The 18,725-nt window shown below is 40.0% G+C and overlaps 1 protein-coding gene across 1 annotated transcript in view; it reads left to right on the top strand.

The window, feature by feature from the left end:
- The window catches only part of HACD2 (3-hydroxyacyl-CoA dehydratase 2), a 46,780-nt gene extending 36,211 nt beyond the window's left edge, over positions 1-10,569 (top strand). The window contains exons 5-7 of the mRNA XM_015415312.1: positions 5,272-5,393; positions 7,337-7,515; positions 9,450-10,569. Of these exons, the coding sequence (XP_015270798.1) occupies positions 5,272-5,393; positions 7,337-7,515; positions 9,450-9,532 (384 nt within the window). The 3' untranslated portion in view covers positions 9,533-10,569. The remainder of the gene's footprint in view (positions 1-5,271; positions 5,394-7,336; positions 7,516-9,449) is intronic.
- The last annotated feature ends 8,156 nt before the right edge of the window (positions 10,570-18,725 follow it).

The raw sequence follows: 18,725 nt of genomic DNA, 5'->3' as shown, positions 1-18,725 counted from the left end.
AACCATGCACTCAAAATGGCAACCATCTTTGGAAGCACTTATGTCTGTGAACAGACTTTTTCCAATATGAAACATCTGAAATCTCCAACCAGATCTAGACTAACTGATGCACACTTGCATCACTTGTTACGACTAGCAGTGACAAATATGGAACCGGACATTGACCATCTCATTAGCCAAAAGCAGGCCCATAGTTCCCATTGAAATACTGGTAAATTTGTTGATTTAACTTTACTTGTTCTTCATTTTAAATATTGTATTTGTTCCGGTTTTGTTTTTCTACTTCAAAATAAGATATGTGCAGTGTGCATAGGAATTTGTTCATAGTTTTTTTTTAAACTATAGTCCGGCCCTCCAACGGTCTGAGGGACAGTGAACTGGCCCCCTGTTTAAAAAGTTTGAGGACCCCTGATCTATGCAATGTTTGTTGAAAAAAAATTTCCTATTAAGAATTCCATTTTGTCAATATTGTATTTCATTATTTTAGCTGCATCTTGTTGGTCCATTGGTTCTTTTTAGCTACATTGTAGGTGTACCATATTACATGCAATATAGGGGTAACAAATAAAGAAACACCCTATTACCTTTTTATGTACTTTTTCCATCTCCTCTTAATTAATCATTTATCATTCCTAATATTTTATTCTTTACCCCAATCTTATTAATATCCCAATTGCTTAATTATCCCTTCCCAATCAATCCTTACATTCATACTCCTACCAAATTAATAAAATATCACCAAACATTGCCATGATTATGCATAAATTAATTTTCCCCTTGATAAATATTCATACTCCTTCTTTCCATTCATACTACTAACAATAAATTTGTCATAAACCCAAATAACATCATTATAAATAGGATTATACAGTTATACATTTAACATGATTTTTAACATGATTTTTTTTAATATATAAATTACTCCCATCCAACCTCACACTCATTCATTCAAACATTTTAAATTACTTATAGTGTATGCAGTCAATATTAATAGTATAATTTATCCAGCTACCATCATTATCAAAAAGAATTTCTTTATAGAACAATTTTATGGGGTCTTTTTCCAGCTAATCCTAGATCTAGCAAGCACCAAATTTTACATTTTTATACAGTTTATTTTTCTCTTTCCGTCTTCTTCTATTCTTCTGCCTCAAACCTTCCACTTGTCTGTGATCTTTACAGATCCTTTGGACTCCTAAACTTTCTGTTCTGTACCTCCACCTTTCATCTTTCCAAAGTTTACAACCTTCTTTCCTTGTCTTCTGCCGCTTTCTGTACCTTTCAATCCTTCCCTTTCTCTTGCTTCCTGCTTTCTGTCCAATTCTCTTCCCCTTTAACTGTCTCTTTAACAGTGTAGTCGTGTTTCTGGGCACTTTGCTTTTTAGCGTCTCTTTTTTTCCCCATTGAGTACGCTGTCTGTCGTTTGTGCATTTCCTGGTCGTTCTGCCACAGGTATGACCTCTTCCCCCTTTTGTATTTCTTCGAGAGACGCTGTGTGTAAATTTTGTCCCTGGGTTACACCTTCTCCTATCCCATTCTCCACACGAAATTTCCCCAGTATCTCTCTAAATGTCTCTTCACAGCTTCTCTGCACAGCCTGCTGAATTGTTTCTCCTAGGGCTTTCAAAAATTCTTCCATCTTTACTAACAGTCTCTGCCCCTTTCTCTTCTATCCATAGTCCATAGTCTGAACCAACACAAATGCAGTGTATCTCCTTTTCCCCTCAAAATGATAGCAAACTTACAATTTTCTCCGTTTCTTTCCCCGGCCGCCATTTTCTTCTGCGGAGGACATAATTCTTACAGGAGGGACTTTCTTTTAGTCTTCCAGTTTCGCTTTCTGTGTTTCTGTATTGTTGCCATTTGTAATCCTTTAAATAAGTGAATAAAAACAGCGGATGGTCGCGTTTCTTGGAACATAGCTGTCAGCCATGTCCCTCCGTTCGATCGCTTTGGCGTCAGGTCTGTCCCGGACACCCCCCGCCCTGCCGAGGAGCGGGGGGCCCAGAAAAATGTCCCTTGCACCAGCCCCCACCACCGGGTTGCTGGTCGGACTCCCCTAGCTAGCTGGGGGCCCGAACAAAAGCGAAAGTGGTTCGTGCGGGGACGGAGCTCAGCACGCTCCCACCCGCCCGCTAACGCGCCGTACCGGTTTTACTGTTTTATTGTTGTACGCCGCCCTGAGCCGCTCCGGCGGGAGGGCGGGATAAAAATTAATTAAATAAATAAATATTAAGAAGGAAAAGAATAACAGAAATTAAACTCCATATAGAACTATTTTTAAATAAAATTAAATACTTTAAATTTATTAATTTACCATTTAACCTTTGTAATGTTAATATGAAGACAGGATGATGTTAAATTATATTATGTATAGACTGTCTAGTATACACAGCTTTTGAACAACTATATGGCTTAAAATTCTTCAAATTAATATGATTTGCTTATTTTGTTATTAAACAATGTCCATTTCCTAGCTCGAGTTCCCTTTACTTGTATTTTAGTAAATACAGTGTGGTACACCCAGTGACCATGACAAAAGACTACCCAACCCTAATAGAAAAAGCAGCAATTATTTAACAACAACATTTAATTACAACAATAATAATAAGAATAACAATAATAGCAATAACTCAGATAATTCTTCATTGTAAATTAGCCAATCTTCTTAAGTAATTAAGTTTATCTTCCACCTGCTCATATTGCTGCACAGAAGTGGCAACCATCTGCTGCCTCATATTATTCCCTCTTTTTCCACCTCTAAGGGATCTGCCTGTGCGTTAGGCAGTGTTAGTTTGTGGCAAGCCAGGTCCCTCTGCAGTCCATCAAACAGAGACCACACCCTGGGGTGACTGAAGTGGAATAGGGAATTAAGAGCACTACATGACATGGTTGCCACCAGTGTTCCCTCTAAGCTGAGTGAGTGTGAGCTAGGCTCCGGCTCACACATTTTTGTCTTGGCTCAGGAAGGATGACTCCTGAGAGCAAACTAATTTATGCAGTAGCCAAATCACTCACTGACAACATTAATGCCAGTAGCTCACAAAGTAGAATTTTTGCTCACAAGGCTCCACAGCTTAGAGGGAACATTGGTTGCCACTTCTGTTATTATTTGTTATTTTATGTTATCTTATGGTTTTGTTATTTTACGGTTTAAATTTTTGATAGCAAAGATGTTTATTTATTTTATTTATTTTATTTAATTCAATTTATACCCCGCCCTCCCCGCGTTGCTTGGGTCAAAGCAGCCATGTCTCTCTCTTTACATGGCTTTTCTTTGCAACCGTGAATTCAACCTCTCCTTTCTTCCCTTAACCGTTTCCCCAGACCTCACTGATTAGCTGCCGCCGCTCAGACTGGCAAAGTGAAACTGACCCATCTGGGCAAAACGATCCTGATAGTAAAATCTATGCTGGATCCTTTAGTTCAAATGAGGGGGTGTGATTTCAATTCGGCTGCTGTCACTCAGCATTTGTGACCTTGGGTCAGTCACAAGTTCTTTCAGAGCTGCTCTCTCAAGAGCAGTTCTCGAAAGAGCTCTCTCAGCCCCACCTACCTCACAGGGTGTCTGTTGTAGGGAAGGGAAAGGAGATTGTAAACTGCTCTGAGACTCCGAGTGAAGGGTGGGGTATAAATCCAATCTCTTTCTCTGTCTCTCCTTCTCTTCTTCTTTATTTTGCGGGCCAATGGGGTTTCGGGCTGTCCTCTTTGAAAGGTAGCTATAACCCCCTTTAACGTTTTGCCCTCTTTTATCTCTGATCACTTCAACCCTTTATGTCTTAGCTCTTGGGTGTGTGCATGTGATATTTTATTAAATTAGCTGAATGTATTAACGATATTTTCTTAATAAATTTAATAAAATATACTTCCTTTGCCGCTCCGAGGGGGTTCTGACTCAGCTGTAGTTTGAGGATGATCCCTAGCTTGTGCGCCTATTAAGCAAATGGTCTCTTAGCTAAATTCTCCCATCATAATTCATACAGAGACCAGGTGTTGTGGCTAACACTCCAGATGCCATGTCTACCAATATAGTGGAAAGGGGCGAATAGACCTGTTCTCCGAAGGCCTGGTTTGTCCCCATAGAGGACAACATTTTTCTGTAACGAAATTTGACTTGATTCTGTTTTCTCTTATAATGTTTAAATTTTTCTTAAAATATAGTTTAAAATAATTTATTCTGAGATTTTTACAATGCTATGGAAGTAATCTTCTAAAAAACTAATTTATGCGATAGTCAAATGTAGATGCTCACAACTTTAATGCTGCTCACAACACTGTGGAGCTTAGCGGGAACATTGGATGTTGCCGCTTTGCTTCTCATCGTGTTCTTTTCCTGGCCACTTCCCCATTGCTTATGCAAGCAGGACTTTAACCCTGTCCTAATGGAACCATATCTAATCTCTCAGCTGGTCCTTCCTTCAGCACCATCAAATAGATTTTTACCCTGCTTTAGAACTTATGATTTGAGTGTGTATGTAACTTGCAGCATTTTAGGGGCTGTGAGAATTATTGCGTCACAGGATGGCATTGGGGCTTATTAAGTATGTGAGAGCCACTCTTTCTTGTGGGATATTCCTGTGCAGCTGGGATAGTGTTTGACCGACCCAACCACATGGATGGGGGTGTGTGATCACATGGGTCCTGACCATGGAATTGTCCTCCCTCCAAGATCCATGTGGATGGGGTTTTTTTGATCATATGGGTCAAATTGTTATAATCCATTACTTCGTGCTATTTATTTTCTATTTGTTTCATTGTTCTCTTTGCTGCTGTGTTATGCCAATAAAGGTCTATGTATGTGTGTGTCATATGGGTCCTGACCATGGAATTGTCCTCCCTGCAAGATCCATGTGATCAACTGCTGGTTTGAACATTTGAATATTAGGTGTCCAGAAACTTGACATGGAAAAGCAGTTCTTTTATGCCTGTCTTATAGAGCTACTGTTAAGAACGTTGTCCATATAGCTAGGATTCTGGTTGAGGACGTTCCTTTTACATTCTCTCGTGACTTTGGGGGCACTGTCCGTGAGATTCCAAGTGAAGCAATCTCCCTGTTGACTTCTTGTTGCAGAAATATGAGAGGAACTGGTTTTGTAACGTATTGGGATATAAGTACAGATTTTTTCCTAGATTTAGTATTCCAGTTTATAGCTCCTTTCACTGAATGCGGTAAAGCAGTCTGTTTTAAATACATTGATTTCTGAAATAAAAATTAGTTTATGTTTTAAAATAAAAATTTATTTAACAATGTGATATATTTTTCTTCAATAGGTACAAAGTGAAGATAGCATCCTCCTTTTTGTTGTTGCTTGGACAATTACCGAGATTATACGTTATTCCTTTTATACCTTCAGTTTACTAAACCACCTTCCATATCTCATCAAATGGGCCAGGTAAGCAGACTGGATTTCAGAAGTCCCTGATTGCCAGGCTGGTACTTCATGGGAGTATGATTAGTGTTTCTGATTCAAAGAGAGAGAGCCAGTTTGGTGTAGTGGTTAAGAGCACGGATTCTAATCTGGGAGAACCAGGTTTGATTCCCCACTCCTTCACCTGCAGCTGCTGGTGAGACCTTGGTCATTCACAAGTTCTTTCAGAGCTGTTCTCGCAAGGGCAGTTCTCTGGAGAGCTCTCTCAGCCCCATCTACCTCATAGGGTGTCTGTTGTAGGGAGGGGAAGGGAAAGGAGATTGTAAACTGGTCTGAGACTCCTTTAGGTAGTGAAGGGCAGGGTATAAATCCAATCTCTTCTTCTCATCCATATTGAGTAACAAAAGTGAATGTTTGCAAATACATTGTGAGTTGTTGCTCAGTACTTGTAGTCAGGGGTCATTTAGTAGAAAAAGAGGCGCAGGAGCTCATTAGCATAACTCATTAGCATAACTTATTTGCATATGCCACACACCCTGGTATCACTGGAAGTGTGTCAGAAGGCAACACCCACTGCTCAGGCTCCACTGGACTGTTTTGGATTGCTAGCTATTGGGGGGGGGGTGCGCAGATCCTTGTGCTCCTCGTGGCTGCTGGGAGAAGGTGGCGGGTCTTGTTGCATGTGCCCGCCCCCTGGGCTTTTTACTGCCGGAGTTCTGCTCCTGCAGGAAATGACCCCTGCTTGTAGTCATCATAAATGTTGCAAGTGCAATACACATTCTCTAGGAGATGACTTGTAACGATTTTTGAAAGACCCTTGAGTGAATGGTATTCTCCTTTTTTTAGAAGGAAAAACAATTTGGAAATTTAATAAACGTATTAAATCCTCAGTTGCATTGTATTAGTAATCTTGTTTTGCAGACTTTTAGGGCACAGTTCACAATCTTAAACACACACACAAACAGATAAAAATGATTTTCATCGGAACCTGAGGAGATACAGATTAAAAGTGCCATCTTTGTGTTCATCACTTTTCAGGCCATGCCTGATTGCTCTTGATGCCCTAGCATACCTATTTTAACTAAATGGTAACAGTATGTAAGTTGACACTCCTCTCTGTCATTTTCTCATATCTGTAAAATATATTTTTATAAGATAGTGATCAAAATGAAGTGGAAGATGCAGGGTGACATCTTTTTAATGTGAAAATTGGGTTCAAAGAGAAACTGCAGAGTGGAATATTTGTGGGTGAAATATCCAGTATGCTATTTCTAAGCGGCAGGGGTTATTTCCTGCAGGAGCGCACAGGAGCGGAGCTCCGGCAGTAAAGAGGCCAGGGGGTGGGCACATACAAGCCCCACCCCCTGCTCCCAGCAGTCCTCAGTATGAGCAAGAAGCAGCCAAGTAAATTGCAGAGCCCCCGGCCCCTCGGTCCAAAACAGTTTAGTGGCACCTTTAAGACCAAGTTTTATTCAGGTACAAGCTCTCCCTCCTCTGCGAGGACAGATCTGCACGTTCCTCCCCCCTCCCCCCCATTAGCTAGCAATCCAAAACAGTCCAGTGGAGCCTAAGCGGTGGGTGTTGCCTTCTGACATATTTCTGGTGATGTCAGGGGGTGTGGGATATGCAAATGGGTTATGCTAATGAGCTCCTGCACCTCTTTTTCTACGAAAGGCCCCCTGCTAAGCGGTACACTGGCTTGTTTTCCAGGCTGATGGCCGCCACTCTAAGGACAGCACATGTTGCATTCAGAGTATTCAACCTTGGTTTCATTTGGAAAGGAGCTATTTTCATCTTGCAAATCTTGGCTTTAGTTAATTAACTGTTTTACCTGAGAATTCAAAAGGCTCCAGGCTCAGCCAAGTAATTAAATATAACCAGGTCATGTTGAAGAAATAATACTTATGACACCCAGGTTTCAGCCTGTCTCTCTGAATCTTATGCCTGTCTAAATGTTTTGTTTTTAGGTACACATTGTTCATCGTACTGTATCCAATGGGAGTGTCAGGTGAATTGCTCACAATATATGCTGCTCTGCCCTTCGTCAGACAGTCCGGCTTGTATTCCATTAGTTTACCTAACAAATATAACTTCTCATTTGATTATTATACATTCCTGATCCTGGTTATGATGTCCTATATTCCACGTAAGTGCACTTCTCAGTTGCATTATTTTGTTGTATGAGACATAATATGTAAAAGAAGCTTAAAATGCCTGTAAGTAAACACTTGTGTTTCATAGTTTGTCCTGTTTCAGTCTTCTTGCATTGACAAGCATTAAACATTAGTGGGGTTTAAAAATGAAAATTAACAGTGAACGCATGTGCATACATCCTGCTTTTCTCATTGTCTTGATTGAGGGCAGGAGTGGGCACACAAATACAGTCCTGTTGTGTCAGGTTGCACAAGTGTCATGCAGATGTACATACTTGCTCCTGTAACTTGTGGAAGATTCTCTTTATCTTACTGTCCTTTAGGCAGAGGGAATTTATGGTAGTTTGAAGAGTGTTAAACCTATTCTTAAATATTTTTAAGGAAGTTGCATACAAAGTTGTGAGGTTTCAGCTTTGGCTGATCTTTGATGTAATATAGCAAAGGAATTGTATTAAGTATGTCTTTTACATTCAGCCACTGTATTTCTAATGAAAAACCCTTAGGCTTGTTGCATATACAGTAAAACATAATAATGGCAAGTTTATCAACAATTAATACTCAACTTGTTGACACTGTATGATAGAAATGTAGGTTTCCAAAGTGTACAAAGCCCTTGAAATTCTTGAAAGAAGGATGGGATATGTAGACTGATCTTTTTTTGTATTCTATTCCAGTGCCTTCTTGAGTCCAAGGAACCACACATGTTTTACATTATGAAGTAGTTTGCGTAGAAACAATAACTGGGAACACAGAGCAGTTAGTGCAAGCCATAAAGTTTTTTGTTCTTTGAGTGAAAGAAATCATATTAGAAAGCAACTGATAGCTTTTATTACATTTTTCTGGTTTTGTACATTGATCTTAAGGCAACCGTCCTAGAAAGAACCAATGTGTGATTAGAGCAACAAAATCCAACATCTGTTTTCTATGGCTTTCTGCTTCTTGCCAGTGGGGAAGGTCGTATGTGTGCAGTACTCATTTTATTTAAGCAAGTACAGGTGAACAGCACTGATTTCATATAATTCAGGTGGATATGATGTGAAGGATTGAAAGAATTTTTAAATTCAATTAAATGTGGAACCATTAATGTTGACCAGGCATACAAATTAAATTGCCTGTTTGATACCACTAACTATGCCCAGACCTTGATTTTCAGGAGAATGAATGAGAATGACTTTTGGAACTTTAAACCATGCTATTTTCCCCATGAAATCTTTATTTACTGAACTAAATTTGGGTTAGGTTGATCAGTTATGATTGTACTGCTTATTATTCAGATAAAATTGTGGTACTCTTCATCCTGAAATTAAAGAGAGTTCCGGAGGCTTGGCGTAACTTATCTAATAATCTAGCCTGTTGTTTTTCTGTAGGATATCAAGGATATGTTTTATTGTTGAATAAACTGCCCAGGCTCAGGTGTTGTGTGTGTGTGTGTGTGTGTGTTAAAGAGGCTAGTGCTTATGAGTAATACTGGAGAATGGTGCACAGGAATCTTTTTAGTTTCCTGAGTTCTAAACTTACCTGTAATTGCTGTGGCACCACAGGAGGTTCCACCCTTTTACTTGTGAGGACTAGTGGTGGTGGTAGTGATGTGGGGAAGTGGCTGCTGATCCCTAGAACAAAAGCTGCTATGACCTTATTAGAGATGGCGCCTTGGGAAAATTTACATGTCCTAGTGTCTGGGGTACTTCTGTATAGCAGCGCTTATTCTTGAAGCATAGTGTGTACCGGGTGGATGTGTGAAAGCGAGAGAAATTATTCTCCATCTTGGAAGCACACCGGACTATAGTGGTCACTTTGCATCGAAGGCAGGCATTATGAATCATGAAGGTTCATATTCCAAGCCAAAGGATTACAAACTTTGGTGAAATTGCTAGTATATTTGGCTTTTTGGACTTTGAGTGCTTACATAATTCTGCTGTGTTTTCAGTCTTTCCTCAGCTGTATTTTCACATGCTACATCAGAGAAGAAAAGTACTTTCACCTGCTGAAGAACAGAAGAAAACAGAATAACTCATGGTGGTGTTCAGAACTATGCACAAACCTCAAAACAAGCAAACTTTCAGAAGTCTTATCAACAATGCAGCGAATTAAACCAAGAAGTCAAAAAAGTTTGGTAAATTACTAAGGATATACCTTACAGCACTGATAACTTTTTCGACAAAATCATCCACCCGTGGAGTTGCATTTTCAGCATGTCCATATATGGTGACATTCAAATATATTTATCGTTATTTTACCTTTAATTTATTTGCTAAAAACTTCCATTATAGCCTGTTTATGTTGATGGTATGAGTGATAAAGTACAGTGCTTAAATTGGGATTATTTTATTTAATGCTTGATTGCATGTCAGATCATGTGCATTGTTGTAACTATGTTGCCTGAGATGCTTTAGCAGTTTGTCTGAACCACAGTGGGCCCACAAAAAGTCCCACAAAAGACTTGGCTTACTCTGTGTGTGTGGATGAAGGGCGCAGTCCTACAATAGGCATTACAATGCATTACAATTACTTCACCAACTGGTTGCATAATCTGCACAACTGAATTTTTTGCAGTGGGGCCTTAAAGTAGTGCAGTGTTGCACAAGACTGTGTGCGCTAAAGGTGCAACAGTTTTATTACCTCAAACTTGGATACTCTGTTACTGTTCTTGAATGATTTTTCCTTCTTTTTCCTAAACAGAGCCCCAGTTTTATTGAAGTTCACACACACAAACCAAATTTGTAACTGACACAGAAAAAGATCACTTGGGAACTTTTTTATGGCTTTGAATTAACTGTTCACATATATTGTGTATGTTTTGTGAAATTTTGTAAGCATAAGCAGAAATTTAAAGGTTTAATGAACAGGTTCTGTAAGGAGTCTTTTCCTAAAATGAGCTTGTTTTGAGAATGTTTTAACAGCACCATTAATTTGTTCCTAAACGCAGTATTAATGCTAACAAATCCTATTGACTTCAGAGTTTACTCATTCAAAGAACTGCACTTTTATAACAGCACCAGACAAGAGATTGTGCTCTGAATGTTTTTTGATTAAATAAACTTTTTAGAACCGTCTGGGAGGAGATGCTAATTATTTCTTATTGGCTCCTTGTTCACTAACAAAGAGAAGAAAAACTTAACCATTTCTTAAAATGGCCAAGGTTGTCTGCTGTTTTAAGGTAGGAAACCCTTACTGTTTATCCCAAGTTGTACTACAATAGAAGGATTTTGTAGCTATGCCTATTCGTGACTGACCTCTGTACTCAGTGGGCGTATTTTCTAGAAATGTACCTAGCCTTCCAGACATGCTCGTTCGTTCTGTTGCCCTCCCGCTTCATTGCAGAGGACACACTCTCTTTTTGTTCCATGGCCGGAGGAAGCATCATGGTTCTCGCTGAGCTTTTTTTGAACATTCTGCAGGACGCATTCCGCTCTGTTTCCTCCTCTTCTGAGGCCCCGTGCAGTCATACCTCCCCCTCTCCCGAATCTCCCATTGTACTATTCGAACACTGTATCTCATTGTGTCCTTCTTTACCATAGTTGTACTCAATCAGTGGTCATGGGAGGGTGCTCCGTAAGCCAAAGTACAGAATATGTGATGGAACATTCTTGGGGCAGTTTAAAGGAAAACGCATGGGCATCTGTTTCACGTTCAACCCTTTATTGCATGTTTCTTTGATTAATCCTCCTCCGCCGCTTGGTTATGTGACACTGCCCTTCCAGGCTGTAGGTTTTCATGGTAAGGCAGGGAAGATTTTTGCATTCTTCACTTTCAGCTTAGCGTACCAACCCTGAACTGAAAAGTATCGTCTGCCTGTGCCCTGGGGCAGTTAGGTTATAGCACGTGTATATTTATAGATGCTAGTGGAAGACGGCATAGACAGCTGGCTATTAACTGATCTGGTCAGCACATGCCTATCCCAACTGCATCCAACTCATGCCTATATGAGGGCTACCCAAGTGAGGACTCTGTCAGTTTAGTTCATCTCCCACAATCGCCCTTGTTCCGTTGCATTTGCAACACTGCATACTTGTCTGACAATACAGCCCTACACGCCTCTGCATCTTTATTTTATTCCTGCAGCTGGGCAAGAAATCTTGGCATCCTTCATGCCAAGTGACTTTGACTTCAAAAGGGAGGGTTCATTGTCTTCTCGGTCTCTGTCCTTTTCAAAAGTAAAAAAGCATGACCTCACCAGATATGCTGTGGCAAATATAACAACGATGACCTTGTAGCACGCTGGGTAACGAGCCCATCAAGAACATGTAGAAGTACAGCCGCACTTACCACACTTTATAAGGGCTTCATGCTGGTATACTTGGTCTTTTGCTTTTGCTCTACATACACCCTTCTAGCAGGAGCAAAGAGAAACTACGGAACTCTGTGCGGCCTTAGCCAAATAGTGCAACCAAGTTTCCACCATCAGCACTACCCACTTTAGCCAAATCCACCATGTAGCAGTCAGCTGCCAGTCTTTAGTTACTCTAAATCCCCAGTCCCTCTGTAACTGCTGTGATGCATATTCATGGAAAGTATGTATTTAGCTGCAGCCAGTCTTGGCTTCCAAGCATACTATACCCTTATTACCTCCCTTCTGCTGTACTTGAAGGAAAATACAAGAATACTCCTTTCTCAGAAAGGCTTTGTACCTGCCCATTAAGGGAGGTTGAGACTACAGAGCACATGTTGTTTAGATGTCCGTATTATAAGGTGGCACATAATAAAATCACTCTTCTGACTGAACAAATTCCAGGTCTTTTCGAAAAAAGCTAGATTCGAGTTTTTTCTATCTGATAGAAACCCCAAAATTACCCACCAAGTAGCCAGTTTCTGTATGGTGATACTCAGATCACGGAAACTCTAAGGTAGCTAGTTAGATATAGTTGTTTGATATTAGATTACATTTTAATTTGCTTTTAATGTGTCACTGATGTAACTTAAAATCTTGGAATATTGTAAAAGTGTACTTCTTTTTCTATGACTGGTCTAAGGACTGCAGAAATAAATTGAAATACCCTTTTACGTATGTGGCAGGATACACACATTTATCATGTATCTGTGTTACATTTTTAGGTGCCCTGTTGAATGGTGTATGTTGAGGGATTCTGGGGGCCAGGTCCCTTTCCTGGGACACACACACCCCCGGTTCCCCTGAGTTGTTTTGTTGGTTGGGTGGAGACTCCTGGGAAACAGAACTGAAGATTCAACTATAGTATAGAAATTAAAGTAACATAGGTTTAACAGAGGACTGAGGCTCAATCCTAGCCCTAATTCTGTGACAGTTTCCTCCCTTTGAGGCTCAGTCCTCTGCCTCATTTACAAAATTGAATACATTTACTACATGGTGGCAGGAGCTGCGGTGGCTCAAGTGGTTAAGACGCTGAACTGCAGGCTGTGGAAGGTCAGTAGTTCAGCAGTTCGAGACCCGGGTGCCGCCTGACGGAGTGAGCTCCCGTCACTAGCTCCAGCTCCTGCCAACCTAGCAGTTCGAAAGCAAGAAAGTGCAAGTAGATAAATAGGTACCACTTCGGTGGGAAGGTAACAGCGTTCCGTGCGCCTTGGTGTTTAGTCATGCCGGCCACATGACCACGGAAACGTCTTCGGACAGCACTGGCTCTTCGGCTTTGAAACGGAGATGAGCACCGCAACCCTAGAGTCGGACTCGACTGGCTTTCGAGCAAGGGAACCTTTACCTTTTTACTACATGGTGATGGATACATGGGTAGGGGAGCTGGAAGGAACCATGATACAAAAACCCAGTCAACAACCCATGCCGCAATAAAATATAAAGCTAAATTTACCAGTTATTATGGAATCAAATCTCAATGTGTTCAGATAACACAGGAATAAGAAATCTATCTTTTGATTCCAGACTTGGCAATAAATCACTTGGTAATTTTCTTCTTTTTCCACTCAATAATCATTCCACTTACTTTTATCCTTAATAATAATACCCATGTATGTTGACACTAATAATGACAGAATTATAGGTTAAATAATGTTTTCCAACAATTCTTGTTTTTGAAAAAACTATAAAATACATCTCATTTTCTTCTGGTTCTATTAAACTGAATAAATTATCATACCATTCCTACATTTAACAATAATAAAACTTCAAATAATACTTTCAAACCCAGGAACTAAAAAAAAAAAAAGATAAATTGTTCATAAATTGTTTCCTTTTTCTTTCTATTGAGTCTATGTAGAAGCAGGAAGTTGAAGAAATGTTCTAAACTGAGCAATGTCATAGACAGTTGGTAGATCTATGTAACAAGCCTTGCAGTTCCCATAATCCAAACATCAGCAGAAAACACACACAAAAATTGAAAACAAGAATAGGTAAAATTCAGATAAGCAACGTTCTCTTTGAGTATGTGGTTCAATTATCTGCACTGCGTCCTAGAATCTATACTTTGTCACATTTGGATTTCTAGAATGGAACCCACTGTTAAGAATGGCAGTTGCCCCTTCGACATAATAAGATATAGGGCATTCGTACGCCCCCCCCCCACACACTGCGCTGGCCAATTAGGCACCCTCCTGCGCGCGGGCTAAAGCCAGCAAACTGTTTCTAGGCGAAGCTGGGAACTGTCCGGCTCCCACGGCTGCCTGGAAAGGCAGACAACACACACCCCCACCTGCACATCGCTAGAGATAAGCGTTTCGGTGCAAAGCATAGACAGGAATGCGAAAGCAATTTACACAGACTCTGACTGAGCATCCCAACCCCCATGGCAGCATAGCTGACACCCACGTAGTCCAGCGGAGATTCGGGTTCAGTGGATTTCTCCCCCCCCCCCAAGCAAAGTTCAAGAACAATTAGCCTTCAGGAACAAACACACTGTTTTCCACATTGCTGTACTCCTGCTCTCGCCCTAGGATTTGGATTTCTGGATCTGTGATAGGTGCATTCCATGGGTGGGAGGTGAAGACTGGGGTCTTTTCTCTGCCACTTACATAGCTCTGTTAGTGGTGAGGCACCCGGAACCTTTCCCCCTTAGCAATAAGCAGACTTCTTTTGAAAAAATCTGCCCCGGGCATTCAGGGTGGATGTCTGGTTTTCTGTGAAATCAGGCTGAAATAACAAACTTGATTATGAAATATTTTAGATATTGTTGTTGTTGTTGTTCAGTCGCACAGTCGAGTCCGACTCTTCGCGACCCCGTGGACCAGCTCCCGCCAGGCCTTCCTGTCTTCCACTATCCTCTGAAGCTTGCTCAACTTCATGTTCGTTGCATCTATGGCACTGTCTAACCATATCATCCTTTGCCGTCCCCGTCTTCAATCTTTCCCAGCATCAGGGTCTTCTCCAGTGAGTGCTCCCTTCTCATTTGGTGGCCAAAGATATTATATCCAGTCCCATATTGAGTCTAAAAAAATTCAGACAAGGGGGGAAAAAAAATCAAAAATAGTCATTCAGGTCGTTTCTAATAAACAGGATCCCAAAATTAACAGAAAGAAGAAGGTTCTTTCTTCTCCATTGGGTGGCACTCCAGACACTCTTCAAAGTTCTTACCTTTGAAACAAAACAAAAATTCCAAACATAATCAATAACTTCAGCAAGATCAGGTTGCAGGTAGTGTTCCCTCTAAGCTGAGTTAGTGTGTGAGCTTGCTCACAGTTTTTTAGCCTCTGACTCACACATTTTTGTCTTAGGAAGGATGGCTCCAGAGCAAACTAATTTATGCAGTAGGCAAATCGCTGGCTCACAACTTTAATGCCAGTAGCTCACAGAGTAGAATTTTTGCTCACAAGACTCCACAGCTTAGAGGGAGCATTAGTTGGCAGGCAGTTCTTATTTTAGGCAAAGGCGTTTAAAAAGAGTTCATTGCTATTTGGAAAGCTGTATTGGTGTACAGGTGCACTTCTACTAAGCAGATTTCTTCTTGAATCCTTTGTACAATTATTGGAGAGGACCAGGGGTAAATTTCTGGCAAAATTCTGTAGTCCAGGTGCCCATCATGATACCTCCCTTTTTTCTCACATGAATAATATGAGTCATGTGCAAGAATAATGTAAACATAAAATACCAGCATGTCTCCCCAGAAAACCCTAATGTACAATTAATGAACATCCTTGTAAATTATGACAAATTGACAGATAATCAAAATCAGAATTAATATTAACCAATATTAAGCTAAAAGAGTCTTTGGTTCTCTGGGATTTTAAACAGAGCCAAACAATAACAAATCAGTATCTTGGTTTTAACAGTAATTTATAAATCTGAGCATAAGTATTATAATCCTTTAAGAAACAAAATGCCATTAAATATATGACATTAATATTTAATTAAACAGAATGATTTCCTCAATTTTTACTTTTCAAGAATCTTGGGAAATTTACATTGCGGCAGATTAGAAATTTAACAGGGCCTGTTCCTCAGAAGCCCTCTATGGGAAACTGGCCAGGTTCTGACAGGTTTCATGGAATCTTCTGTACCTGGGTAGATCTATTGGCCAATTCATATTACGGAAACCATACAAATTCAACAACTATATGCATCAAAACAAACAGGGAGCCAGGAAAAATCAAGACACAGCTTAATACCTTGTACAGGACTTATTACATTGTAAAGAAAACAGAAACAAGTGCTGACTGAATGGGATGGGGGAACCCAGGGAGGACCCCCCCCCCTTTCTATACTTGAAACCATATTGTCAGAAGATATGAGAACTGATGTTGTTTTGGGAGAACCCTAATATCCACTTAAGCAAGAACACTTAGAGTTATATCAAATATCAGAAGATCAAAACTCCCTTTTGTAAATCAGCGCTAGGCAAAATGGGCACAGATGATGACCCTTTGTTTCTCTTGTAAAATCACAGAAATAACAGAATGGGTGATGATGAAATAATTGCGTTGGGGCCCAGTTGATTCTACATCATGGAGTTTATTTGTTTATTTATTTATTTATGCTTTTGGCTTGTATCCCGCTTGAACCCCAAGGGGTCTTTGAGCGGCTTACAGTTACTCTTTATCCCTATCTATGGCCACACATAGTCAGGAGTGGGGACTGCCCTACCGGCACCCAGTGGACTTGCTGTTCTTTTTTCGGTTCGGCTTATTGTCGGCTCGGCTTTCGGTTTGGCTCCTCTTCTTCTCCTTCCGGTGGTCTTCGGCGTCAGCTGTATTTGGCGGACCCATCTGGCGCGCGGTTCGCATCATTCCTGTGTTGATGTCATTCCTGAACCTGAGAAGCTACACATTTTAATATCTAATTATTATAACACTTGCTAGACATTGCACACACGCCAAAAAAACAAAACAAAACCCCACAATGGAAAGCAAGATTTCTTTAGAAATGAAAAGCTGGAAGGCTGGATGGAGAGCCTTCAGCCTCTGATTGTTTATGAACATTTTGTGTAGTTTCATAGCAAGACTAGATAGCAAAATAACCTTTAACTTCTATACCCAAAAACTTATACTCAGGATCCTAGTTAGAATGTAGCCAAACAAACTACATCCTTTAATTAAAAATTTCCTCCTGGTTGGTTCCCAAAATGAAAATCCATATAGGCTTAGAATAAACATAACAATTGACAGTTATTCAGTTGACAATTTAAACAATTTTAATACACAAGAGCTCTTCCTTCGATTGGTGGTTATGAACATATCTCTTAAATACAAACTCTTTTCAATGTTCTGAATATCAGCCAGTAATGGATAATAGCAATAAAATCTTTTGCTTCTATAACAAACCGCTTACTAGGGGAAAGTTTTTGGTGTTCAGGCTGTGAGTCTGAGTCTCTAGCACTTCTTAATTTGGTAAAATGGAAGCTGGGCCAAGCTGAATTTCTTCAGTAAAAGGCAGAGAGGACAAATGAGGGCTTACAGTGAAACTCCTTATTATGATTTCTGAGATCACAAAGACACACTTCTGTTTTGACACAATTTTTTCAATAGTTCATCACTTGCAAGCAGACAAATTCAGATTAGAACATAAAATAATTGCACTATCAAATTGTAACCCGAGATGTATTAGCTAGGCACAGATAACAAAAACTTTTATCCAAACTTTCTTGTCATGTCAAAACATTATTTAATTACTGTAAATGCATCTTGGGCCCTTGAAGCATAATATAGAGCTTTAAAATGTTGCAGACACGAGGAAACTGCAAGATTTCAACTACCGTAAGTCATTCAATGGCTTCACCCTTTAACCCTTCCTTTCTCTGGCCCAGCTGAAAGAATTTGCATGCTGGAGCAGAGGGAGCAGAGTTATAAATCAGACTTTCTGACTCAATATCAACATAAATGTTGGGATAAAATTTAACATTTAAATTTAAAGGAGAAATTTGTTTAATTTTCACCTGTGCAAGAGGAAAAACTCAGTTGTACTGGACACAAAAGCTTCACTGACATCTCTTAAAACAATAGATGCATCTTGGTCAAAACAATTTACAAATGGCCATTAAATTTAACTAAGCCAGAAATTTTAGCAGAGGTGCACCCATCTTTACTTAATTTTAGATTCCTAATTTTTCTTTACGCAGGTCAGCATTTACTCTTAGGATTTTCACTATAGACCTTTTAATATTTTACCCCAAATGCTTCCATCTTTCTTTCTGATCCCAGATCACCCTTTATAATACAGCTTCCTTTTATCTTTTTTGCCACAGACCCTTCACAATCTCCCAACAGCTTCTTGCTGAATACATCAATATAATCTAAATAAACCACACAGCCATATTCTTACCCTTTTAGCCACAAACTCTTCTTTATTCACATTGCAAACATCTTTTCTTTTGAACTCTTTAGCTTGCAGCTAACTTTAGAACAACTCTAATGTTTTATTGGGCACTCCTCCCCTTTCCTTCTAAACCCAAACTCCCTTCTTGGCACCTTCCACAAACAATCCAGAGCTATACACAAAACAAAGCTTCTAGCTCGCACACACACACTTCTTCCTCACAGTGTAACCCCTTTGCTCTTGACACTAAATGCTTCCCAGTTAAAACAATTTCCAGACTGACCCACAAGCTGGCAATTTCTGCATAGCTAAATCAAATGGCCATTTTAGATGAAATTTTTTAGATGGCCATTTTAGATGGCCATTTTAACTGAAAAATAAAACAGGCTGGCAATCCTAACAGACAGAGAATCACAGAGATTTATTGTTCCTCGCCTAATTACTTCAATACTTCAAGGCTACGTCTTTCGACTGGGGAGGTTTTTCTCTCCTGGCACCATTCTACAAATAATACCAGTCCCCAAACTTTTCTGC

Source organism: Gekko japonicus, unplaced genomic scaffold, assembly GCF_001447785.1.
Source record: "Gekko japonicus isolate JY-2015 unplaced genomic scaffold, Gekko_japonicus_V1.1 scaffold539, whole genome shotgun sequence".
Taxonomy (NCBI): Eukaryota; Metazoa; Chordata; class Lepidosauria; order Squamata; family Gekkonidae; genus Gekko; species Gekko japonicus.
The sequence above is the reverse complement of the archived record's forward strand: the minus strand, read 5'-3'. Positions and strand labels throughout refer to the sequence as shown.